General features: G+C 36.6%; 1 protein-coding gene and 1 long non-coding RNA gene across 4 annotated transcripts in view; one reads left to right on the top strand and one right to left on the bottom strand.

The window, feature by feature from the left end:
• The window catches only part of LOC115284869 (angiopoietin-1), a 232,831-nt gene extending 220,421 nt beyond the window's left edge, over positions 1-12,410 (top strand). Inside the window, exons 8-9 of the mRNA XM_029931334.1 lie at positions 322-452; positions 11,887-12,410. Of these exons, the coding sequence (XP_029787194.1) occupies positions 322-452; positions 11,887-12,047 (292 nt within the window). The 3' untranslated portion in view covers positions 12,048-12,410. The remainder of the gene's footprint in view (positions 1-321; positions 453-11,886) is intronic.
• LOC115284870 lies at positions 118-27,709 on the bottom strand. Of its 3 annotated transcripts, none has more exons than XR_003905362.1 (6): positions 27,652-27,709; positions 26,140-26,209; positions 9,259-9,448; positions 3,838-3,924; positions 1,160-1,243; positions 118-212 (listed from the first exon to the last, which is right to left on the bottom strand). It is a non-coding gene; the product is annotated as an uncharacterized LOC115284870 (long non-coding RNA). The 3 variants fall into 3 exon arrangements; XR_003905361.1 differs by having other exon boundaries at positions 26,140-26,320; positions 27,652-27,682; XR_003905363.1 differs by lacking the exon at positions 9,259-9,448 and having other exon boundaries at positions 26,140-26,320; positions 27,652-27,682.
• Between the last annotated feature and the right edge of the window lie 93 nt (positions 27,710-27,802).

Below are 27,802 nucleotides of genomic sequence, written 5' to 3'. Positions count from 1 at the left end.
AAACACAAGCATGCACGCCATAGAGAATTTTGCTGTGATTTGGAGTCTTTTTCTCCTTTTCTTTCTGGCTTGCTTTTCTTTCTTGCTTGCTCTTCTTTCCTGCTTTTCTTTGTTCTTCCTTTCTTTCTTCCTTTCTTTTCTTTCTCTGTCTCTCTTTCTCTCTCTCTCTTCCTTTCTCCTAGCTTGGGTCTTGCAGTAGTTTGTTAGAAGGACTGCATTCAAAGAAGGGAGAAAAGAAATAAAAAAGGCAAACATTCAACTGGTCTTATGGTTCTGTTATTCTGTTGAATAGCTTATCTTTTTCCCTTTTTTTAACTTCAGGTTGTATTTAAAGGGTCACACTGGGACAGCAGGAAAACAGAGCAGCCTGATCTTGCACGGTGCTGATTTCAGCACTAAAGATGCAGATAATGACAACTGTATGTGCAAATGTGCCCTCATGCTAACAGGAGGTAAGTCCTATGGGGCCATCTCTAAGTTATGTTTCATTTGGTTTTAGGCTTGAAGTTTCTTATCTATGAAAAAGGACTGTGATCTTCTGGTCAGGAAACTTAAGAGCAAGTCCCTAGAGATCATTTTGTTCTGCCCACTAATTTACCACGTGTTCTCATGCAGTACATTGCTAGCATATTTATAAGTTTGCCTCCTCCCTTCTTGTCTATAAAGGGGATATGCTAAGCCTGGTTCTGAAAAAAAATTCTTTCGCTTCTTAAAGTGCCAGTTATTCTACCTTCTAAATAATCATAATGATACCCATAGTGGAATGAATAACAATTTGGGAATTCAGCATACAGGGGACAGCCAACAAAAAAACAAACGAAAACAAAACAAAAGCCCATCTTCTTACAAAGTATTTTGCAGCTATGTAGTACAGTTCATTGACCATTCTGTTGAAATGGGATAAGAAGAATAAAGAAGTGTAGTGAGATCTAAAGTTATAAAATTCAGACCAGCTCCACTAGGGCTTTGCGTTGGATGGTATTGACTTCTGTAAGACCTTTGAGCTGGTATAAGAGATACCATTAAATAATACTGTATCACTGAGTAAGAAAGTTAAATCCTTTATTAACCTTTTCAGAATCTTTCAGCTTTCTGATTGTATCAAAGAGAAAGTCTCAGTTTGGTGCTAGCATACCTATAACACTTCCGGAGCACTTACTCGATAATCACTCAATAATCTTCATAGGAAAAAAGGAGAAAGCCCTCTGGCCTCAGGCTCAGGGCCTTGGTTAGAGAGTGGAACCTATAGAGAAGCAAATAAAGTGATCTTGTTTTCATTGTAATGGGTTTTATATCTACCTTTTATTATAGCAAGTGGTACTGTTTTCTTCTTCAAAGGAATTATATAATCTTTGCATTTTTAGTATTCACAATATTTGATATATAACAAATTATTTAAAGAAAAATTAATTAAATATTAATAAAAGTTATAAATGGATGATGGCAACATTGAGAAGTTGATGCAGGACTGATTGAGGGCAAGAAACACAAAGCTGAAACCCAGTGGCAAAAGCGGGGTAGCTGAAGTCAAGTTATAGGCTCTGGCATGGAAGCATTGGCACCAAGCAAAATTGTAAAGGAAAACCTTTTTCCAGTGCTTCTCTTCTCACAGTTTTGTGTTCTTCTTCTCTCTGAATGGAATAGCAGTCACTCCAACCCTCAGCTTTTCTGATTCTCCTTCTGTGTTAAACTACAACAAACTATGTTTGCATTGACAGGAAGGAAAAAAAACCGCTCAAATCAGTATTTTCCTTCCCAAAATATGACATTACTACCATGACTATTACATATTATTATATGGTCTTCCACAGGTTGTACTGCCTTACTTGAACTCCACACCAGCTCTGTGAGATCAGCAGGGAGAGAAACTCTATCTCCACTTGGCACATAAGGAAAATAAAAGCAAGTTAATGCTCACCAATTTATATGTAACTTCCAGCACAGTAGATGTGGCACATAGGAACTCAATTAAAACTATGGCACATGAATGAATGAACATTTTGTAACCCTTGAAATCATTTTCAAATTTTGAAGTTAGTGAAATGAATCATTAGGTTTGCACTTTCTCATCAGTTAACAGAGTGTGGATAATATGGATGTGGTTTTGAGGAAATCTTCATCCCCATCCCCACGTCCTCCATTACCACCAAATCACATTTCATTGACCCTCCCTCCACCACACTTACATTAACATCTTCTCAACCTGAGATCAACTCTAGTATTATCAAAGCCAACCTGTTATGATTCTTCTTCTATCATATCCTCCTCCTTAAAGTTTAAAATGCTATTTTGGCATCATATTCAACCACATCAAATAGGTAAAAGTCCTGTATATTTTGGGTAGGAGTAACTTCATGACCCCTCCCCAAAACAGTTGTTACAAATTTAGAATGGTACCCACAAGTTAGGTTTTAAACTTTTTTCCTGAAAGAAAAGTTTTTCTTCCTTACTTCCTGATCCCATAAATGGAATTGTCAGCAACTTTCTACAGAGACAAAAGTACTTTGATTTTCTAGTTTGCTGTTCCTTTTAATGTTGAAATGTGCTTCATTTTCTCTGTGTCTATTTTTAAAGATGACTTTTCTTACCAAATAAATGTAATGCATGAAAGACCAACAGCAAAATCTTTCAAATGTTGCCCTAGAATAGCATTCCAATATGTTCATATTTCTGTCATAATAATGAAAGTATAGAGGAAAATGCACCTCTTAATTTTGGTGAGAAAATTTCATTGCTCAGATTTATGATTTTATTTCTGCTTCAAATGATTGAACTTTGTCATGTTCTTTCATCCATAATCATTCCTGGACCTACTTCTTACTCACCAATAAACACATATGTTGGGGAGAGAAAATTTCCACTTATTGCTTGGGCTGGAATAGTATAACTAAATGTGTTTTTGTAATAAACGCCATTACCCTATCAAATATCCTTTTGAAAGAATCCAGACCTTGCAAACCTACTCACTCTGCAAAGCTAAAATGTGGAATTCAGATAGCTAAGAACTGGAGAACATAAGGATGAATGTCAATGACAGTTCAGGTAACTTGAGTATTGCATGGAACTTTAGGTCATACTTAGTGACTCCTCACTACCAATATTTATGCTGTCATAGTTTCCCTTAGAACCATTTTATTCACCTAATTAATTTTCCTTTCTTTTTTAATTTGTATTTGAACTCACTGCCTATTTTAAATAGTTTCCTTTAAGCAATAAGGTTTTATAGTCTTTGAAGCTAATAATTCACAGTGTTCTGTTACCATCAATTAAAGTTTTATTTTATCTTGTTTATTTACAGAATTTTTCCTTTGTTTTTTTCTGAAAGAAATTAAGGGTAAAGTAAGATTTATTGCCCACTAACTGTCCTAAATAGTTTTGTGCAAGTACATGGAGGGATTTGGGTTGGAGAATGTGGTAACGTTGCCACCCTTATCTGTCAGAGATTGAACAACAGGAGATGAGCTTAATTGAAAGCAGACGGTATTTCAGCTAGGCAGAAGGTAGAACATTTTGATCTTTTGTACTTCTTTTCCAGTACCCTAACTTCTTAACTTCCTTCTATCGATTTAACATATTTTTAACAAGTAACTATGACAGGTCAGCTATGACAGATGAACTTGTATCCATCAACAAAAGAGTAAACAATAAATAGCATAATTTCAAATCATAACCAGTCTTAGAGGCAAAATATAACATGTGATGGAGATGTTGGAGAATGGGGAAGTAACTTTAGAGAGGGTGCCAGGGAGCAAATGCTGCCAGGGAGAGTTCATTTCTAGTGGTGGGCATCTTCAGGAAGAGAACATAAAGCTGCTTTATCTAAAAGAGCTTACTTACGCATGCTCCTGCAGCTGGGGGCTAGATGAGAAAGTCGCACATTTCCTTCTGGTTCTGTTATTCTGATATTCCATGTACTCATTGTGGCTAAAGTAGGGAAAAACATGCAATATTATTTTTCAATGCATGGGTTATAATTCATAGTACATTGTAGAGAGGAAAGGAGGTGTAATGGGCTGAGAAAGCACATTTACATCAATAGAAATAGATACCACAATACCTCGTGTCCCAGAAGTAGATGTACTTGGTCCTACCTTACCAGAAAGCCAGCAGTTTTTCCATCCCATTTAAACATTGAAAAGTGTTCATGTTTTTTACAGATTTCTTCTGGGACCAGAACATATATTTCAAGGTCAAAATTGCCACATACAGCTTCTGTGCCACTGCCCCTTAAATTAATAGTTAAATAAAGGTGATTTGTCAGCCCAGATTTATAAGTCAGAAGTGTCTTTGTTCTATGATGCAACTGACCTTAGGAAAATTTGTGAGTTTTCTCCTTAGCTTTCCTCCTATGTATAGGATATTGTGAAAAATCCGTATACTTCAAATTAAGAGATGATTGTAGGCAATATTTTTAGTCCTATATGACAGTTCCTATTGTGCCTTCCTGAGCCCAAAGAAAGGAATCAGTTACTTTTAAACTTAAAAATTTTGTCTACTATTTAACATTAAGAAAATGAAAATGTAATCTCTTTCAGTGCGTGCTTTTGTTTATAGGGATTTATTGTATATAATAACAAATATGCAAAAATCCTCTGACTTCAAAATTCTGAAAATGAACAACTTAGATTGTCACAATCAAAGCAACTGTTACATTTCAAGAAAACAAGGTCTTTGGTACTAAATAAACATTCTTCAAATAGTCTTTCTAAAAGTTGATCTGAAACTAAAATTACTGCAGGTTGCTGACAAAACAAAACAAAACATGGTATTCTTCTATGTTCCATTCCTTACCTTACTTTTCCTTCAATGCAGTTTTCACATTTAGTGTATAATATAAAAGCTATGTAAAAATGTGACCTAACCTTCTGCATAAAGAATCTGTTGTGGTAGAAACTCCGATCTCTTTTCCCACGCATAAACTATGTCAGCCGACAGACAAGACTTTGCTAAAGCTAACAAAGGATATTTCTCAGTTCAGCCCTAAAAGACAGGATAAAGCCATACACATAAATTTCTTCATACACCCTACAATTTACCAGATGCTAACAGCAGAGAGTTGATAAATGCTTGCAGAAGAGAGTTGATATTGCCTGCTATATAATCTTGAAGAAGACAAAGAAAATGAAAGAAATTAACAGCTTCTCCAACTGGCGAATGACATTGAATGACAAGGTCTTTGGGAAAATATAGTCATCTTAGAGTTTTTAATAACCCAGGAAGGATGTGCTAAGCATTGCCAGATAACTGGCATTCCCTAGGTTTAAAGGCAAAAATTTTGAGAGAAAAGATACATATAGATAATTTAAGGTTGACCACAGAAATCTACATTGCATTACTGTATTTCAAAGCAATTTCTGATTTGTACATATTCAATCAGCCTGTTCCACAAATGTGTGGTGCAGAGACTTTGCACTGTCTACTACTATATCCTGAGTGCCTAGCACAGTGCCTGGCACATAGCAGTGCTCAATAAATATTGGTCGAGTGAATGAATATTTTATCACAGACTCTGAAAGGGCATTACAAAATCACAAATGATCCCAGTGAGAAGGCCTAAAAGTAAATCAGTGTGAGTCTGAATGTGACTGTTGCTTGAACTGAGATCTAACATACATAAGTATGCATATGTATTTCCAGGCACACACATGAAACAATTTGATGAATATGAGATATGAGGATTGGGACTAAATTTTAAGAATAACTAAATCCCAGAAGACAAAGCTCCAGAACTGGAAAAATTTCTTAGGTTCCTGTCTTCCAAATAAATATGAACATTTCTAAGTAAAATTATAGGTTTGTATTCTTATTTTCTGAAGAAATTTTTGCTTATTGGGGAAAAGAAAGCAGAGAATATCAGAAAATGTCTTTTGAATGGTAAATTTGGGGGGGGGGAAGTGAACCAGAACTGAGAGGCCCATAGTACAAGGCTGCCACCAAAGGTAAATAATTGATATGAGAAATTGCCAAACACTTAATTTTGTGGGGCTTTAATAATAATAACAATAATAATAACAATATAGCAGATATTACTGCATTCATATGAACAATCATTTGTGCATCATCCCAAATGGTTTATATTTAATAACTTACATGATACTTCTAAAGACCCTTTGAAATCAGCACCATAATAATGCTTTTGGCAAGAAGTGAGATACAGAAAAATTAGATCATTTACCAAAAGTCACAGAATTAGCACCAGAGGTGAGATTTGAACACAACCTCCAGATAAGCCATCGCTTTATTCGCTCTTCTCCTGCCTCTATTAAAATGAATTGCATTCAAAGACAATAGTTAGCTCTCTCTCTTTTCCCGTTTGCAGTGCATGTTAGCAGGGATTTCCTCACTTAAGTGTTAGAAGTTAAATGAAGTGCAAGGGAAGGAGGAGACAGTAAGGGAATACCTAAAGGTTTACAGTGAATTCAAGATCACTGGCCAGGATCAACAACTTTTCATCTTTGGAACACAAAGAAGAGAAAGGGAAAGAGAGCCAAGTCCTTGGCCTGAAGGGGATATAGTGTGAGATGACAGAGGGAACTCAGACCTCTAGGAAAGGTCCTATGCCTCCCGCGTGCACACAAAAGCCTTGCAACTGTTCCTTAAGACTAGCTATGGATATGGCCAAGTTTGTGCACGTGAACTCAGTCAGTGATTTTCCGTAAGGATCCCCCTGATAAAGTGGCACCCATCAGTTTTGCTCAGCCTCATTCTTAGTTAGCAGGAGAGGAACTCTGCAGGTTCTTTTGTACATTGCTGATTAGAATGCATGCATTGAAAATGAATGAAAGAAATCCAAAAAATCAGATATATCTTTACATTTTGCTGTACTTTTTACCTTAGAAAGGAAGTGTTGAGAGACATTTTGTTTAGGATCGGAAGAGCTTAAGAGTTAGGTTTCCTGATTTTCAAATAAATTTGAACTTCCTGAGTACAAAGTTTAGAATCAAATTCCTGCTTTCTGGGCAGAGTTTTATTTATTGGTGATAAAATGTGAGTTTTTCTGCTTCAAAGATAAAAGACTGGAATGATTTTTTTAAAGGCCCAGATAGCTGGGGATAGTTAAGACAAAGCTAAATTTTAATGAGTTAAGTGTAAATGAATTAGAAACATGCATCTCAGATTTCTTATTAAAATATACATGAGGTTACAGGTTATAAAGAAAAATGCTTGGCAACGTCCAACTCAGCCGCTGCCAATCTTAAAACATTTGAGACATTTTATCAGTTGTCCCTACAGCAGATGGAAGCTGCTGGTTCCTTCTGTCCTTTGCTTGCATCACTGAGTTCTTTTAAGCTTAAAGTGTCTTTCCTAGATTAACTTCTTTAGCATATTGCTCGTTTGTTATTCCTAGGCACACAGAGTTAATACTTCCCCTAGATTGTAAAGGACATGTAATCTGTTCAGCTACTCGGTATCTTACCAGAAAGGAACTGCAAACCCAGGCCTACTCGCCATGTGTCCACAAAGAACACCTTCATCCCTCGCAAGCTTACACATGTACTGATTACCCATGAGCACATAGGAGTATCTATGAATGCCAAGTACATATAAGTAACAAGGACTCCACTCTACTTTCCTGTTTTCTATAATCATACTTTAAAACCTTGTCTTTTCAGGATTTATGTTTAAAAGAGCTGTCCATGCTTAATTTTTTCAAAGAAAAGCGGAAAGTGGAAATTCCTTTGTTGTTTTACTGCATGTGTCAGATGAAACAGAATGCTTGCTTGCACACAAACAACTATTTTTATTCCCTTGTAGTTCAGAGTATCTTGTAAAGGACAGTGCAGCCAAGATTGTCATGAGAAGTAACCAAGCTTTCATTTTGTGTTGTGCCATCTTAATTTGTCATCTTTATTATTAACAACTGCTCTGTGGCAGTCCATAATGTACATGGCCCATTGGTCTTAAGCTGAAGAGCTGAACACATTAAGGTCTTTTACTTCAACATGATGTCAAAACAAATCAGTAAAAACAATTGTTCAAATCATATTAGTGACTTAAATGCTGTTGTCTTTACAATGCAAACATTGCACAGCTTACTCATTTGGGTCCAAATGATCATCATATTTCTCTTATAGACCCTACCAAGAAATAAGGATGACCTGGTCTTTATTATTAAATCATTATGGTGCCCCACACCTACCCTAAACCTTCTGTCTTCCTTTCCACATAACTTACACTAAGCACTTATTTAGGATTTTACAGGTCTGAATAGTCAATGTGTCATCTTATTTGAACCATACAACTATGCTGGGAAAATGGCTGACTAGACATTATAAATCACATCTTATGACTGAGAAACTAAGTGACCATGACCTTGGAACATCTCCTTACTGCTAGGCATCAGTGTCTTTATTACAGTACATGCCACATCAACTCAGGTTGTTTGAGGGATGAAATAAGAGATTGTATATAAATACTATAGCACAGAACCTAATGTATATTAACTCTTTTATAAATATCAAATATTATTATTATTGCTGCTTAGGATCTCTTGGTTAACTGAAGCCATCAGCATCAAAGCCTGGGTCTTCTAATTTCCTGTCTGGTACACTATAGGCTCTCCATTGCCCACAAGAAATTTTCTAAAAATAAAATAAAAACCTCTGTGTTCTCTCTCCTGTTTATTTTGGTAGCCATGTGTTGTCCAACCCCTTACCCACTGGTAGTCCAGTCAAGCCAGACTACTGGCAATCCCTCTCTCCTACTCTCTGAGTGCATACTGTGTTCAGGATTTCTTTCTGTTCAGTGGACTCACATTCATTCTCAGGATACAGCTCAGGTGGTAAAAAAGTGAACCTTGTGGACCCACTGGCAAGACTTTCTGCCTCTGTGTCCGTAGATTCCTTTGATCTCTGGTTAACAACCTTCACTTCATTGTTAAGCAGTTTATTGTCTCTCTCCTGCATAGAACTGCGCACTCTTTGAAGTCAGGATTTCTGTTTTATTCAAGTCCGACTTCTATATCGGTCTGTTGGCTAGTATTTGTTGAGTTGATTCTACAATCATTTTTCGCCCCTTCATCATGCTGCCACATATGCTCAGGATGGCTTTGGCAGACTGTAGGTACAGAATGAGGGCTCTCAATAATATTTGATTAAACATTTAGCCTAATAGATCTGGTTCCCTTTTTTAAATATTGGTTCCTATTCTGAAGAATGTCTTGCTTATTCATCTGATGATGGACAAGAAGACTGGATAAACTCTAAAGTTTTCCGTGAACGTTGTTCAACTTTCCACCCAGACTGCCTGCTTCTTTACCTTCATTTCCTGAGAGTCTCTCCCTTGTTCACTGTGTACCAGCTGATGTTCTTTTGGTTTCCAAACACGTCAGGCTCTCTTGCTTCCTCACAGCATTGGCATGTGCTATAGTAGCTTAAAAGTGTCATTCCACATCTCCACATGGCTGCCTCCTTCTCATCCTTCAGGTCTCATTAAAAGCCAGCTTCTTCTGTGAATGTGAAAATTTAAGTAGGTCCCCTTTTATTCTACTTCATAGCTCTTTGACTCTTTCTTTTTTTTAAATCATGAAGTATTGTAAGTATTTTACTTATTTGCTTGTTTTTTGTCTCTTTCTCACATGGGACATAAGTTGCATGAAGGGAGAGACCACTTCTGTCTTGTTGAGTGTTGTGTAACAACAGTCCCAATGATTACATATAGAATGAAGCAACAAAGAATGAATGAGCAGAGTAGGCATGGATGTTATATATTGTGGTGTCTATAAAATACAACTTTTTTTGTAAACTAATCTACTTCAGACTATAAGAATTTACAAGGAGAAATAGTCAAAAACAGTCAATTTGTAAATAAGCCTATAGTCACTCCCCAGTCATTTGTTAAGCTAACTGTTAGGTATAGTGCAAAGTACATGAGCTAGGCCTGTAATTGACTATGGCTTTACATTGTTCTTAGGACAATGGATTAAGACTATGTGATTTGATCATCTGAGCTTCTCAGCTTGAAGCTGCTATTTCTGTTAACTCTGACCCAGCCTTATGGTCCTCTTTCAAGGTCTCCAAAATGCCATTCCCCATACCACAAACATTACCCTCCTTTACTCGTCAGAAAAAATATAAAAGATCAATTTATCTGATTCTTTCATGTGCCCCTACTGTTTTTTGTGTCTTTGCTAAACTCATCCAAAATTTCCTAATGGATCTACCCTTCAGCCTGTGCCCTTTATTGCCAGGTTGCAGCCTTCTCACGGTTGTCCAGAACTCTTACGACTTTCTCTAAAGCAAACAAAAATACATACTTTTACCTCGAGTACCTAATGTAGCTTGGAGGGTAATTCTGTGATTCATAGAAGTTCCTAATAATAGAGTAGCTGCCTTTCCTTTAGAGACCATTGTGGATTTTTGTAACACTACGAAAGGCTCATTAACATGATGGAAGAGTGCCTCAAGGAGGTCAGAGAAAAGAGGACAAAGTTGAAACACTGGAGCAATCAAGTTGGGTTTCATTTTGTACTTAGAAAAAATTTAGAGTAAATACATCCCCTAATATTATAATGTTTTATTGTAATATAAATAACATATTTTTACTAGTTGTACTTATCAAAAAAATTTAAAGAAAGTAATCTTAAGAAAAAAATGTGGAACTTTACAGTTCTTCCTTGCCAAGCGAGAACTTTTTTGTTTTTTTATGTTTTGACTGCAGTAACATCTATGTTGTTTGCATACCGTTGGAAAAATAGCATTGAATAGTCTTTCCAAATTCAAGACATACCTTATTCTTCTCTAATATGAGCTGTGATTAATACAGCTTGCTATGCCTCTAGTGTGACTTTATAAACACAGCCCTGCTGTATTTATCTTCCAAAATTGAAAAATGAGAACTAGCTTTTCTCCATTTAACTTTTTCTAAAGTTTCTGCAAGATGATGCTTGTGTTATAGTTAAACATCAGTTGTACAGCTTTCTGTTTCTTTAGCGATTAGTCCCTTAGGTATAGTTCTGTAATCAAAGGGAGGTCAGCTGTATCCAAATAAAAATATGCCAGAGACATATCTAAGCCAGAGACATTTCTGGCATGGATCTCTCCCTAAAGATTTCAGTAGTGTTACTTCAGGAGACAGAGAAGAAGTACTATGTTTTATCTAAAAATCTAAGAACTTAATTCATTAAAAAAAAAAAATAAAGTACTAAGTTACCCTCACCGAGAACTATGCAAGCATAGGATCTCCATGTTGCTCATCAAGTTGTTTTTCTTTTTAATAAGTTTTGAAAGAACTTGAACAATCACAGGGGGGAAAAATACTGCTGTCTAGACACTGTATGGCTACTAGTGAAGAACACTTCTCATATTGCTACAAAATACAGGGAGAACATAGTAATTCAAATTCAGTTTGTGGCTCACAGTCATTGCCTAGTATTCAGTTAGTTTCAGAAGCAGCCGAGTTGTTGGCAAAATTATGAAGTAGATGGAGAACATTTCTTTCACTCTTATTTACATGTCAGTTGTCAAAGCTTCTGAACTTCTTTACTAATAATTGTTCTGTTCCTAATAACAAGCTTAAGGTGGAATGACTAAAAGGGTATCTGCATTTTACTTGCCCTACATGTAAATCTAGGTCTGAATTAGATCTTATCTGGAATCCCAGAATCCTCCCATCATTACAATGGGAAGTGAGTCCCAATGAAGTGACAGCAAAGCTTAATCTCCACGGGAGCATCCCTCTGCATTCATACATTACCTAAGTTGGATGTTGCTTAAAACAGTTGCACTACCCAGAAGCTTTTTGTTGAATGCCTCGTGTTCCCAAATGATCATAAAAAGTATAAATAAACTCCACACCTTGGTTAATTCCATTAATTCCCATATGTTCAATTTACTTATAATTGTTTCTTCTCCTTCTTTTCTCTATTATTATTAACTAATTTTTCAGGCTGGTGGTTTGATGCTTGCGGCCCATCCAATCTAAATGGAATGTTCTATACTGCTGGACAAAACCATGGAAAACTGAATGGGATAAAGTGGCACTACTTCAAAGGGCCCAGTTACTCCTTACGTTCCACGACTATGATGATTCGACCTTTGGACTTTTGAAGGCAAAATGTGGAAAACAGTCATAAAAGCAACAAAGAAATCTGAGGAAGCTACCAGACAAGAAACTGCGTGAAAACCTTTGAAGCAAACAATACTGTCTCCCTTCCAGCCACAGTGGCATTGATGTGAAGTCACCAAGGTTCATGACTGCGGATTTGGAGCCCTTAGAGTTCACAAAAGTCTCTAGATGGGATTAATCATGTTCATAAGGCTTGACTATGGAGAATGCCACTCACCGTCATGTTTTAAAAAGGGAAGAAACTCCTCAGTTCACTGTGCTTCAAACTACTACTGGATCTTGTTTTTAGAACTATGGTAGCCAGATGATAAATATGGTTAATTTTATATAAAAACTGAAGAAGAAGCAGCAGCAGCAGCAGTGGAGGAAGAGGAGGAGGAAGAATGAGGAGAAGAAGGGGAGGAGGAAGAGGAGAAAGAGGAGGAGGAGGGAGGAGGAGGAGAGAAATGAACAACAACAACAAAAGAACATACATGAAGAATACAAACAGACCTGCCATAATCCTTTGGAAAAAATGTATCACACAAGTGAAATAGTGTTATTTCTATGCAAACCTACTAAAAATCAGTTTATACTTTTGCACAATTTTGATAAAAGTTTAAGAAGAATAGCATTGCCCTCTAAAGTTGGTTAAATGTTAATGGAGTTCAGAAACCTAACTCTTAAGTCCTCTTACTAGTTGATATCAGTTAACCCATCTTCAAATGTAAATTCCATTTTGGTAAACCATAACGAGTTGTAGTGCATGAAGAATAATAGTGTGAATTAGAAACATGCTCCATTTACTCTGATATTTTGAAACAGTTTTCAGGGGAAAAAAATGGACATAACAAGTAAGGACATATGAAGTAAAAAATTACCCCCCATGCTACAGTTTTTATTTACTTTAAAAATGGACTGACTGATATATAAATATATTTATAGTGTGAGTAAAATTTTTAAAAATGTGAAATATACCATCAAGCTCTTAAAATAATATACATGCATTTAATATTTCCTTTGATATTATACATGAAAACAGTATTTTAGAGTGTATTCAGTTGGAGTAAAACCAAGTAAACTGGAACAGTTCATTTTACAAATCATCTTGCATGTGTACACTTACGTGTAACTTCATTTTTAAAATCACGATTTCAATTCTTCATTCTGTTATTTCATGCTAATTTAATTTTTGCTAACTAACTGAAACATGTTTTCCAGATTCACCCTGTTCCAGTTTCTAGGAGAGATACACTTAGAAGTCTATAAAACATATAAGAAGAACTATAAACACCATTGTACATAGCATGTTTATATTCATGGTAAACCTAGTAGCTTTTAAATCTGGAATATGCAACATTGTCCTTCATTGATGCAAACAAACACAAGTTTTGAAACAAATCTACATTATTCTATGAAATACATAATTTCTTCACATTTGTCTCTCTCAAACTCTGTTTTCATCAGCAATTTCTGAATTTTTAAAAAAATATTTCATGGAGAAAATTGTCAACATTCTGAATTAAACATAGGAAAACACCCCAAAAGAGAAAATTAATCATAGTTACCTAAAAATTGTGACTGCTCGCTACTATAATTCTCTTAATGAAAATATTCCTATGGGATAATCCATTTTAAGTGAATTTGGGGGCACAAGTTTTTGTGGCAGTTTGAATTTACTATAGTATTTTATCAAAAATAAGCACTGCCTCCAAGTGTTCAAGGTTACAGTTAGTGAAGCATTTTTATCAAAATGTGAGTTACTATGAGATAAGAAAATTGAAATACATATTAGGTATCCTTTTTTAGAAAATTAAGTTTGTTTGAGGCAACAGTATGAATTTTCTCCATTTGCGAAAATAAAACTATTCCATTTTTAAGAAACAATTTTTTAAATTTACCATCAAGTCTTTATGTTTATGCATCTGTAACAACCTCATTTTGCCTCACAAGTGACATTTGCCGGTATTACAGTTGTTCAGTTCTTGGTGACTCCTTCATAGCACTGTTCAGCCTCTCCCTCTAAAATGCTTGGTTGTTTTCATTTAAGTGAATGAAAGTGAGTGTTTTGTTCTTTTGTGTTCCTACAGATTTTTGTTACCAGTCTTTTGATAAAAAATACTATTTCCTGACTCATATTACAAAAATAAAATGAAATAATGAAAAAAAGCATGATATTTACTGTTTTGTTATCTGGGTTTGAAAAATGAAATATTGTTTCCAATTATTTATAATAAAGCAGTATAAAATGTTTTATGACTTCATTTTGTGTATTGTGTAATGCTTACAGCTGTGCAACTGTTTAAAATGTGTATTCTTTACATTTAATTATTTCAGGATAAGACAATTAGGTATTAGGATCTTGTCTTTACATGTTTATCTCACTAAAGTTTATGTGATTTCTAGACCATTTTTTTCACATCAGTCACAGATTTATTTGATTTAAATAAAACTGAAAATAATGTATTCATGCAGCCTCATCTCCTTTTCAATAAATGTTTTACAAATTTTAAAATTAGAGATCTATAGAAGGATGGCATCACTGAAAAAAAAAAAAAACCTACCAAATGAACTAATGCCTCAATCTCTGAAAATCTTCCAGTCTGGGATGTGATAAGAAAGCTTAGCTCTATTAGAATATTAGATCAAAGCAATGGGTCTCTGTCTCACACCTCTATATGGTTGTTTGTCCTGTCAGTTATTAAATTCCATATTATCATATAACAATTGACAATAAATTCTGGAACTCTGAACTGGAGCAATGGGAGGTGTGTTCACCATTTGAGATTGGAATAAAAGGGAAAGAACATAAGGAGTGCTACCAGCCCTTCCTGCCTATTATCCTGTCTGGTCTTATCAGGCCAGTCTTTATAGGGAAGTTTCTTACTTTCCTCTTGATTTTGCACCCACTACCCAACATTGATTCGAACATTTATTAACTTCCACCTACATGATTGAAAAACATAACCTTCCTCCTATTTTCTGCTTCTATTCATCCATATCCACACAGGCTTATTCTTAAAGCCTGACGTCTGAACGTTTCTCCGTAGCTCAAAACCCTTCAGTGTTCCCTCACTGCTGCCTAAATCTGATATAAATATGTCAGGTTAACCCCAGCCTGCATCTCCAGATTGCTTCATTCCCCCTGTTCCGTATTGCAATCAAAATGAGGACGCCTCCGCGGTAGACTAACTCCAAGTATGACCCCTACTGTCCCCCTTCTCTACTTACGCCCTTACAGTGGAACTTTGCAGCGCAGCCCGTAAGACAGTGGAGTCCATTTCCCGAATGGCTGGCTTGAGACTTCCACTCGCCCATAGAAGGCGGAAGTCCTGTGTCACTTTTGAGCAAAGGTCTCAAGAGCCATTCAGCCTCACCCTTCCTCTCAGGATGAAAAGCCCAGGGTTAGTAACCTAAGGGAGAACTGGAGATCACAGGAAGCAAGACTGAGTTTATCAGCTGAGATCCCCCCAATCCCAAGAGCCCTCAGCTGACCCACGAGACGGCACCAGATATGTGAGTGATCTCAGTGGAGATCACTGAGCCTGGCTCAGATCAGCAGAACTGCCCCGAATAATCATAAGAGACATTAAGCGGTGGTTGTTTTAAGCCACTACATTTTGGGGTGTTTTATTAAACATCATTGTAGTCATAGTTAACTAATACAGAATGATGGAGCGGCCCACCTTCCACCACACACACGAGATTCTTATGAATCCTCAGGTTCCAGAATCACTCCCCAAAATGATATGCTCTTCCTTCAAATGGACAAAAGTTCTAACAGTCCTCCAGAGTGCATCAAAATATGAGCTGCTTCCGGACACTTTCTCTGACGTCTTAGATCACACATCACCCTCTCTCAACTCACAAAGCTTTAAACACATTTTGCTTGAGCTTTGTTTTCTGTTTTCTACTGTTTTATAAGAAGCTGTCTTCTACTCATATTTTTAATTCCCCACAGTATCTGGTAGATCCTTCTTATTTGCCAGATGGAATTGAATTGCTCTGAAGATTAAGAAATCCCTTCTATTTATACAAAATCCAACACCCATAGATTTGACCACTCTTAAGCCATTTAAGATCTTAAGCCATTTTCAGACTTTAAACTTAGCTCATTTTCCTCCAGATAAACAAAGATATCCAAATCTATAATTTGTCATTTTAGTCAGCTCAGAAATTTACTTCATTACCAACTTTGCTGGAACAACTCTATTGTGTAGATTGAGGAAAGTCTATGTGTTTCTTTTAACTTTAAAATCATGTAAATATCAGAAATGTACTATTGAACAGTAATTACTGATTTTTATTACACATTTACTTTGTTATTTTAACTTAAGACAGTTTTGAATTTAGATATGTGGATTTAACCTTTGGGATTTTGCTCTTTTAATAAGCATAGTCTCATCTAACTAAAGGTCAATACTTTGTTATGAATTCTTCTGATCATTACATTATTGATTACTTACTTGATATCAGCCATTGAGGATAAAGTTAAAATTGAATATACAAATAAAGATGAACATAAGAAAAGGGTTCCTAGGAAATACTGATGTTGAACAAGTCATTACATCTCTTGCATTATTTTAAGAAACCAACAGACTCACCCGAAATGGCAGATAATGGTTAAGGTTTAATAACTTCCAGGGCTTTGCATTTTAACTGAGGAAAAACAATTACAAACACTGCTATATCAACTCTGATTTTTGAGGAGAAATGTGAAAGTATATTTTATTTTATCTTGTTTTCGTGGAGAGGAGAATGACTCCTGCCATCCTCTTTTACAGGCAAGCTCCTACTTCATCCACTCATAAGACCAGTCGGCCTCATGCCCATCCATCCACTCTATCTTGGCTTCCATGGGGATTTGATGTTCATGGTATGATGGTGGGAAACAGAAAGGTACCACTATCAGCTAGTTCTGCCACAGAACTACAACTACCCTGCCTAAGTTTCTCTTATATACACATCAGCTTCCTAGATTTGCTGTAAGGAACAAGAATCAAATAAAAGAAAAGGGGGGGGTACTAAAATATTTTAAGTTAAAAATGGATTTAAAAGAAAATATTATAATCAAGGAATATTCATTTGTGTGGACAGTTATACAATGTGTAAACATCAAAACGGTGATATAAAAGGTTAGAGAAGACATTATTAAGGTTCTAAATTAACTTAAATATTTCCACTAGGAAAGGTACAACCATAATAGTCATAATGAGATGCTGGATTATAGTTATATAAGCCCTTCCTTTGGGAAATTATTATATATCTATAATGTAATGGTAGAACAGGAATTATATTTAACAAACATTGTGAATAATTACTAGCATCCAGATGAAGCATTAGACAGGAAAACTTTAATAATAGAATTAAGCTACAAAAAAAATACTGAGACAAGAGTGATTAAGTCTGCTAAAGGTTGTGTTGTGTATAGCTGTGTAGAAGTGTGTAAAGACAAAAATGAGCAACTACAACTCGATAGTAAATTTTATATATACATGTTTTAAAAATTAAAACAAACATGTAGGCCTCCCTTAACTCACATAATTTCACAAAAGATGGCATCTGAGCTTTATTTTGAAAGTTTATTGGGAGTTTACAGAGAGACAGAGGAACTGCAAAGGCATAAAAATGTCAGAAAGCATGGAGTTATGGGGAACTCCAAGTGGTTCAGTACGAATGGACTATAAAGTTTCTTGGAGCGAGGGGTAGCAGGAGATGAGACTGGAGATAGGGCCAGATAAGGAAGGACTTTAAGTCATGTTCTTAAGCTTAGACTTTATTTTCTTGTTAAAGGGAGACAGTGCAGGATTTTACATACTTAAGGAAGACTAAACGTGCTGCAATTAGTAGATGAATTGAAAGGGAGTAAGACTGAATAAGTTTGGATCAGAGAAGATACTATTCTATAAGCCTATAAGGAAGAAGACCTGATCTATACAGAAGTGCTAGTAGGAATAGACTGAAGAAGCTGGATTTTGAGAGGTACTAAGGGGGAAAAAATCCAAAAAAATTTAATGATTGGATGTTAGGTAGGGAAGAGATGAAGGTCATTTCATATTTTTGTCCTGATTAATTAAATAAAAGGTGGTACAGGTGTCCAAAAGAGAAAGCAGAGGTTTTCAAGAGTAGCTAATGAGTTAATTTCACATGTTGATTTTGAGATGCTAACGATTTGAGTTTGGCCATTGGATATATGAGTCTGAGCTCAATCAGTACTAAAAGGGAAGATTTGGGGCCTCTATAGTATCCAGGCAGGAATTAAAATGACTAGATGAGATTATTTCAAGAGAATATGCAGTAAAATATAAACTAGATGGAACATAAACATTTTAAAAAGCAGGTAAATAGAATTCAAAAAGAAGATGAGAGGTGTGCCTGGGTGGCTCAGTCGGTTAAGCCTCCGGCTTCAGCTCAGGTCAGATCTCACGTTCGTGGGTTCAAGCCCCACGTCAGGCTCTGTGCTGACAGCTAGCTCAGAGCCTGGAGCCTGCTTCAGATTCTGTGTCTCTTTCTCTCTCTGCCCCTCCCCTTCTCATGCTCTGTCTCTCTCTGTATCAAAAATAAATAAAACATTAAAAAATAAATTTAAAAAAAAGAAGATGAGAAATTGTGGTCAGACAAAAGGGAAACCAGGAGGGAATGATGTCATAGTAGATTGCATTGATAGTCAGGGATGCCTAACTTCCCAAAGCGGGTGGGAGGTATTATGACTGCAAAGTGTCCACTGGGTTTGGCATTCCAGGGCGAATTGGTGATTTTTTATGGGGACGGGGGCATTAGAAGTATAGAGATTAGAAGCCAGAGGGTAAGAGGGTTCTGAATAAATGGGAGATAGAGGCATGAGGAGAACCAGAGTTTAGACCTTTGCTGTGTAGCATGACATCTCTAGAGCAGCATTACAGACTGAGGTGCAGGATCTCAGGCACCATCCCAGATTCTCAAGTGATATGTGGATATTAAAGTTTGAAAAGCTTTGGTTTCGAAAATACGTCCAAGGAAATGGATGAGAATGGAAAGAGATAAGGAAGGAACTAGAAGGATGAGGACAAGGATGGGGATAGTTTTTAGGATGAGAGGTGCATGAATGAATTTTCAGACTAAGAAAAAGAGCTAAGGTTGAAAGGAGGAGGGGGAAAGTTCTTGATAGACAAGTACTTTGAGATAGCTGAGGACCTGGAGTTAAGAATAGAGGGGGTGAGGAGTGCCTGGGTGGCTCAGTCAGTTAAGCATCTGACTTTTGATCGCAACTCATGTCATGATCCTATGTTTCACAAGATTGAGCCCCACATCAGGCTCTGGGCTGACAATGTGGAGCCTTCTTGGGATTTGTTCTCTCTCTCTCTCTCTCTCTCTCTCTCTCTCTCTCTCTCTTTGTCAAGATAAACTTAAAAAAAAAAAAAAGAACAGAGAGTGAGAGGAGGCTGAGTTTGAATAGAAGAATCATTCCTTCTTCTAACAGAAGAGGCAAGGAGGGAATGAAATGCCATAGGAGAAACAGCCATCTAATGGCCTCTTTTACAGAGGAAGTGGAAGAAAAGAAAGCTTTATGAGAGTATAGACAGTTCAATTAAATAGTGTTTGAAAACAGGTCTGGAAAAACCACTTAATGTAATGTAATGTCCAGAGGAGTTGCAACTTTACCAAATGTTGTTAAAGATTTAATTGAGTTTGGAAATCATGAATGTGAAGAGACTAATCCACTCTTTCCAGTGATTTCTATATGTATGAAAATGGTGAAATGAATAGCACCCTTATCATAACACCTTCACACAGCCACACCCGGGTCATTTTACGCCATCTAGTGCCTAGTTCAGCCAACACCATTTGTGGCTGTAAATGTTTGCACCCAGGAAAAACTGCCTCCTCTTTGAAGTCGCAATTACTCACCCTTCTCCTGTGCTTCCACAGCATCTTACTTCTACTTTTATTGCAGGATTTCTACAGTTTGACTTGCGTTGTAGTCGACTGCTAACATACTTGTTCTTGCTCCAGATCATGAGCATTTTGGGTCAGGTATCAAACTTAATTAGTTGTGTGTTAGTAGAACCTAACACTACCTAGAACATTCTTTGAATATCATTTAAAGGGCAGGGTAATTGCACTGTCTTTTTCTGTTCTAGATTATAAACTCCTTGAGTTCTTGTTCTGTGTCTTATTTTATTGGGTTGTAAGTAAAGGTTTGTTCATTGGGTGGGTGCATGGGTGGATGGATGGATACCTGAAACATGAATGAAAACAGCAGGAATTCAAAAGAATCTACCCATTTTTCCCTGAGAGTTTATATTTTAAGAAAAATGCTTTCCTGCTTTCAAGAAGAAGATTATGAAGACACATTTTCCCCCAAACATTCAAAGAGCTTATGTAAAAAGAATATCAGATTATTTATATACAAATAAGAATCATGTGGATTACATTTCTTCAAAATTAAAGATCTTTCATTTAAAGTTTAAGGAAAACTGAAACAAGCACTGACATAATGAATCATTTGATAATCTTTGAACTGCCCATGTCCAGACTAGTGATTACCAGTGAGTCTAGGGCTCAGAGAGCAGCAGTTCAAGTTTAAGTACTTCCCTCCAGGAGAGAAGAGCCAGAGAGCAGGATGACAGCCTTTCTTGGGGCAGTGAAAGAAGGAGAGGGAGACTCGGGGATTTCCATTATTGCACAAAAACACAAGAGCCTCCCCTGTAGTCTCTCTTGGACTGTTAGGTTTCCATGTATTGCTTCTGTGAGACTCCTGGGTAAGAGCGGGAATGAGCCACTCGGAGAGGGTGCCTGAGCAAACAGGAATCAAGAGAAATGTGTTTATTGACTGTCTCTGAGCCTTACAATTCTGAGAAGTCTCATAGCAAACACTATTGGTGCTTGTCTCCATTGACCTCAACAAAGGAAAAGATGTTTACCGCAACAATCTGTGAATCTCCAGCAAAGAGACATTTTGTTTGTTTGTCTGTTTGGTTGTTTGTTTTCTGGCCAAAAAAACATGTTCAGCATTTGGATGGGGCAAGTTAGAAGTAAGGGATAATTAATGTCTCAAGAAACAGACTTCAACCGATGAAGTTTTCTGCTTCTTTTCACCTCCATTGAGGTGACTCTGAGGTGAAGAATACACCTGCTCAGATTCCCCAGCAGAAATGAGCTCCAGCTGCTCACACTGGCAACTAGCTTGAGAGCACACTATTTATGGTCATATTCTTTTTCATGTCTTATCTCTAATCTGTTACCAGTATTTCCTGGAATCCCCTCCTGAATAAACTACTTGCCCTTAAATCCTTTTCTCATGCTCTACTTCTGGCTGAATGAAAACCAAGAGAAGTCAACATGTGCCAAAGTATGTTCTTGAGAAACATGCCTCCAATAAGGTAAAGTCCATTTGAATAAAAGCAATTACAGAGCTGTCTCTATGAGGACAGATGGAGCCTGTGGTCTCTCATCTAGTTATCAGTTATGAGTTATATTTTATCTTTGTTATCATTAGGCTTCCTTTTGTAGTTTTGTTAAATACCCCAGGCCAGAATCAAATGTATACTGTAGGTAACTGAGAGAAGGAGGTATGCCCCTCTGTGTTAAAGCAGAATATTGAAAAATGATTCTCCCTGAGGCAATTTTGGGGTTGGCCATGGGGACTGGGAAGTTTTCAAAGAGAGAGGTGAAACTAAAGGGAAATGAATTAGAATAAGCCAACTGTTACTGTTCTTCCTCATGAGAGAATGCTTCCTCTACTGTAACTTTGGATTATTTCAGACTAAGGGAGTCAGCAGATCTCTTTAGTGTGTCCTCAGTGTAAATGTAGCCTGTATGCAGTGGTTGCATTGGCCCAGATCCAAGCCAGTGGCCTACGCCCACCCTACTCCCCTACTCTTCCATTTCAGCATGCTCCATCCCCCTTTTCCTGCCAACTTTCTACTGCTCCAACCCCATTCCTTCCCAGCTACATAGATCCACCACATTCTTAGTCCTGTAAGCCACATAACTCAGTCTTTCATGTTCTCAGACATGATTACATGCAAACTCAAACTGGTTTTCAGTATTATTCTTTCAGTGGGAAATGTGTATTTGGCTTAAAATATTTCAGTATGTTTTATTGTTTTCTAACATAAAGACCTTATTTATTTGCTCCAAGAAATATTTTATCAAAATATTTATTTCAGACTGTTATATCCTCTTGCATTACTGCACTGAGCTTTCTGCTCAGAGTCTCACAAGGTCTAAATCAAGGCTTCAGTAGGCTGCTTTGTCATCTAGAGCTGGGGATCCCCTTCCAAGCTCATTGTTGGCAGAATTAAGTTCTCAAGATTGTAGAACTGAAGTTCCGTTATCGTGATGGATGCAAGCTGGGGACCGTACTCAGCTCCTGGCTGCTCTCCAGGCATATTGTCTACATGGGCTTGATATAGTCACATACACCCTCTAACTAGATGTCAGAGACAAGAGTGAAACCCATCACATTCACAGTCTGGGAGATTATATAGAGTAAGTACAATACAAAGTAGGGAATCTTCGGGGCCACCACAGAATTCTGCCTACCATTTATGATAAACCAAGGGTATAATGATACTCTGCTTATCAGGAAAAAGATCTAGACTTTTGGAAATGGTTAATGTGCAGTGAAACATTGTCATATATGATTAATAACTCAAGAAACAATCTTCAACAGATGACATATCTGTAGATAAATGCCTCAACCATTTATATATACATGTATCTATACATACATACATTTGTGTATATATACCTGTAGATACCTGTGTGTGTGTGTGTGTGTGTGTGTGTGTGTATTCAGAAGATCTATACCAGTGACCTAGCACTGATATTTTCCCTCAAAATTCTCTAAACCTCTCTGAATTATTTCCTCAGTTACTAAGCATGGATAATGATAATCTTTATCTCCTTTTTTTTTCTCTTTTGCAGTATCACTGTCAGAATCAAATGAAATAATTCAAATATCTATTATGGGTATAAATATAAATTTCCCACTTGCAAGCAAGCCAGGAATATCACAATACTTTATATTATAATAATATACAACACACTGTATATTTTAAATCAACTTGATTTTATCTTCAAACCCCCATCAGGTCAGCAAGAAAATCACCTCAGTCATTTTGGGGGCTGCCCTCCCCCAGCAGAGTATAGTGGTCCAAGAGACCAATGGAGAACCGGGCTCATGAAGACCACATCTCCAGTCATACTCCATATCATTGACTTTTGAGCCACCCATTCTCCTTATCCCAGTCTTCATCTGGTCCTGGATGTTGGAGAGCTGAGAACTGGATGAGAAATATATCCCAGCCAGACAGCTTTAATTTGATTTCTCAAACACAGAAATCTCCCCCATCTCAAGTCCTATCTCTTTGTGCATTTGGGTCCTGCTGTCTGAAATGCCTTCCATTTTCAGCCCTGTGTCCAGGGCTATTAAAAATCCCAAAATATTCTTTAAGAATTTACTCAGGGGTGCCTGGGTGGCTCAGTTGGTTAAATTTCCAACTTTGGCTTAGGTCATGATTTCGCGTTTCGTGGGTTCGAACCCCACATCAGGCTCTGTACTTACAACTAGCTCAGAGCCTGGAGCCCGTCTTCACGTTCTGTATCTCCCTCTCTCTCTGCCCCTCCCCCTCTCATGCTCTGTCTCTCTCTGTATCAAAACTAAATCAAACATTAAAAAAAATTGAGAAAAAAATAATTTACTCAAACATTACTTATTTTATTACATCTTTTTTGATCCACAGTGGCCTTATCCCTGTGCCTTCGAGTCTATAATAATTTTACGTCTATAGAAACATCTAACACAAGGTATTATAGCTATTTGCTTATGATTGTCTTTCACTAGATCATGAGCTTCCTGAGAGAAGGAATTTTGTTAATTGTTATATTCTTTAAATTTAGCCCAAAGCTCAACCTTATTGCATACCCATATATATGTTTTTTGAAGGAATCTCAGTATTTTCTCTTCCTCTCTGACACTCTGTGTTTTAATTCTTTTGAAATTTTAGTCCATCCTGCTGATCTAGTTCCCTCCCATTTATATGCTTCTGTGTATTATGTGTAAGTATATATTTGATATATCATATCCTTTATGTATATGATATTGCAGGCAATACTAGGGAGCAAAATTATCATGTTGAAAACTAATAAATGAAGGTAAAGAATCTGGCATTTATCCTGCCTATCCTCAACAAAATTTACCTCAGGATGACCAAATAGTTGATATAAATACTTCTCTTTATAAAATTATGGACTTATAATATCACCACTTTGCAGTCCTAATGAACTGTCAGAGCAAAGCCCAATGCAAGGCTCAAACTCACAAACCATGAGATCATGACTTGAGCCAAAATCAAGAGTCAAAGGCCTAACTGACTGTGCTACCTACTGGATAGATCCCTTCTGAAATGAACAAATTGTAATATATTTATAAGACAATTAGGGAAAATTCAAAGAAATCTATTTTTTAAATATTTGTTTTTGAGAGAGAAAGACACACATACACACATACACAGGGAGATACAGACTCTGAAGCAGACCCCAGGCTCTGAGCTGTCAGCAGAGAGCCCGACATGGTGCTTGAACTGATGAACCGTGAGATCATGACCTGAGCCAAAGGCGGACGCTTAGCCGACTGAGTCATCTAGGCACCCCAAAGGAGAAATCTTAAAAAGATATGTAAGTCCAAAGTTTTTACAAAGGCACCAAAAAGCAGGCTTATTTAATAAACCCATTTTCAACCTCATTTATAAGTTATGCAAACATTTTTGTTGAAATTTGGCTAGTGACTTTTCATCTTCATGAGATCAGTTTTTCTTGCAAAATGATAAAAGATAGTACATTTGACTATTTTAATAAATGGATTCAAAGCCACAAGAACTTTTTATTTGTAAGATTCGCAACAGGTGAAAAAAGTTTCCAATTTTTTTTTTAAAGTTCAGAGATTAATGTTTCAGAGTAAACACACTTGTAATTACCACTTTCAGAAACAAAGTATTATTTTGTTATTATTTAACCTGGAAAAATCTCTTAGCATCTTACTATTTTAATTGTTTTTTTAATTTTAAAGAGAGAGAGTCCACAAGTTGGGGAGAGGAACAGAGAGAGACAATCCCAAGCAGGCTCCATGCTCAGCACAGTCCCTGACATGGGGCTCAATCCCACCACCCTGGGATCATGACCTGAGCTGAAATCAAGAGTCAGACACTCAACCAACTGACACACCCAGGCACTCCTCATACCATCTTTATTTATTTATTTATTTTAAAAAATTTTACTGTTTTGTTTATTTTAAAGAGAGGGTGAGAGACAGCATGAGCAGCAGAGGGTCAGAGAGAGAGGGAGACACAGAATCTGAAGACAGGCTCCAGGCTCTGAGCTGTCAGTACAGAATCTGATGCGGGACTCCAACCCACGAACTGTGAGACCATGACCTGAGCCGAAGTTGGACGCTTAACCGACGGAGCCACCCAGGTGCCCCAGCATCCTTATTTAAAATGATTTTCCAAAACAAACTTTTCTTTGAATTTCAATTTTTTTAAGAATAAGTGTGTGATTTTTAAAAATAATCCATTAGTTATACTAGTGATATCCATTTATCTTCAACAAATTTGGAATACTCTTTAATGTAGAGTAAGTGTGTAGATTAGCTTTAAGTCCATTTAAGTCCAACATTTTTGTTTTGTTTTGTTTTGTTTTGTTTTAAGTCCAACATTTTTGAAAAGTCCCTTTGAAGTATTATGTCTCTAGGGGAATCCAGCTTCGGCTCAGGTCAGAATCTCGCAGTTCGTGGGTTTGAGCCCCACATTGGGCTCTGTGCTGACAGCTCAGAATCTGAAGCCTGCTTCCGATTCTGTGTCCCCCTTGCTCTCTGCCCCTCCCTGGCTCCCACTCTATCTCTGTCTCTCTCTAAAGTAAACAAACATTTTTTAAAAATATTATGTCTTTCTAATTGTGATGTGTTTATACAAAAGACTTTCATCACAGCTCCCTATCTCACTACAAAGTATTTTGAAGATTCTACTGTTTCTCAGAGGTCTTGCTTTTATATAGAGGTATTCTTTAAGAGTTTATGTACCAAACATTTCTGGTTTTGCCTAAATGACTTACCTATGAAGGATTTAAAAACCAGCGCTCTCTTCTCCATTCCAGTAGAGCAGCTGCTTCATCAGTGGTTACACTTCACAGTTATTTCCACAAAACATTGTTATTATTAACAAAACAGTTTTCTGCTGAGAGTGCATCATCTTTGCTACATCCTTCCTTTGGTGGTTTACAAAAATAAGTAGTTCTTTGTGTATTTCATTATTGAAATAGAATTGAGAAAATACTGTCAGCTGAGACATGTTAGCAACAATTGTGCTTTCCTCCAACAGCATTGCAAAATTTCCAAGTTGGGTGGCTTCTTTCTAATACTCAAGTCTATCCATCTGTATCAATCTTGTGCATCTTTTGATGATTTTATGACAAAGGCATGAATTTAACTATGTAACTACATTTTATGTTATTCTCTGTGTATGACTTCAGCCATTTTGTTGTGGTAGGAAGAATAAGCATATCCTTAAAGGCCTTTGACTCTCTGTTTTTCATTATTAAGTAACAAACCTCAAAAAAATCCTTTAAACATTGATTGTTGTATTTAGTAAATTTTGTGAAGTTTGGTTGACTGTCTTGCAACTTGAAGTGATACACAAAGGTATAGATATTTGCTTTTATGCTCTATTTCCCTCAAAATTTCTCATACTAAATGAGAGAGTCAAAGCACTAGGGGCCATAGAAATAATCAGTAAGTCTATTTCCTTATGTTGGATATTTTTTAATTTTGTATTTTACTGATTTATTATGTATTGTTTTCAAATTTTATCAGCAGAAGGAGAAGTTGTAGTATTTCTCCCTATAATTAAAGGCTTGTCCTGGACACTCCTGGTAAATGACCCCTTCTGTGCACCCCTCTTCTCTCTTGTAAGCTCCTCCCAGGTGGGCACCAGCTTGTATTCATATTTGTAAACCTAGATTGAAGTTCAGTGTTTGGCACAAGTTAAAGAACTGTTTATAGAGTTAAAAAGAACTGAACTACTAGGTTTTGATTAAGCTACATATATTCCTACTCTTTCAAAGGAGGAAATTTTCTCTAGTTTACTGTACTTAGTTATCTAAAGCTCATGTCCTTCTCCTTTTAATGACATTGATTATGAGATCTATCAGTGTTTAACTAATAACACCAGTTTCATTAAGGTGAGCTATATTTAACATGATTCTTAAAAATAGGCTCTCTCGAAGCATTTGAGGTCTTATTTAAATATCTGCCATATTTAAAAGGTAAACTGTAACCATAAAAAAAAAAAACGCCTGGGTTACTATTCTAAGTGCTATTTTCTACATTAAGGAAGCAAGAGTCAAACCAAACAAAACCATTACTGGGGCATGATATGTGTGCTTCCCTTGGACATTTAATGACTAGGATTAAAACAAATATTTCTTTGCCTCCACTTAATAATATCGTTAGGGTTAGTCTCTAGAAACATGTCTGAAATTTAAGACTTCTCTATTATTAACCACTATTTATTGGCCTTAAATAATAGATTTGGAGCTATTTAAAAAAAAAAAAAAGATACTTTCTACCTTAAGGGTTTTCTGTGTAACTTGGACCAGAAGCTGAATGGAAATGTTTCAAGGTAGAGATCCAATTTTAGCTATTAGCTACATTTGTAGCTCACAGATGCAATTTTAAGAAGGCAATAATCCCTACATTATGACACTTGAAATTCCAAAT

Source organism: Suricata suricatta, unplaced genomic scaffold, assembly GCF_006229205.1.
Source record: "Suricata suricatta isolate VVHF042 unplaced genomic scaffold, meerkat_22Aug2017_6uvM2_HiC HiC_scaffold_24, whole genome shotgun sequence".
Taxonomy (NCBI): Eukaryota; Metazoa; Chordata; class Mammalia; order Carnivora; family Herpestidae; genus Suricata; species Suricata suricatta.
Note: the sequence above shows the minus strand (reverse complement) of the source record. Positions and strands in the feature narration are given on the sequence as shown.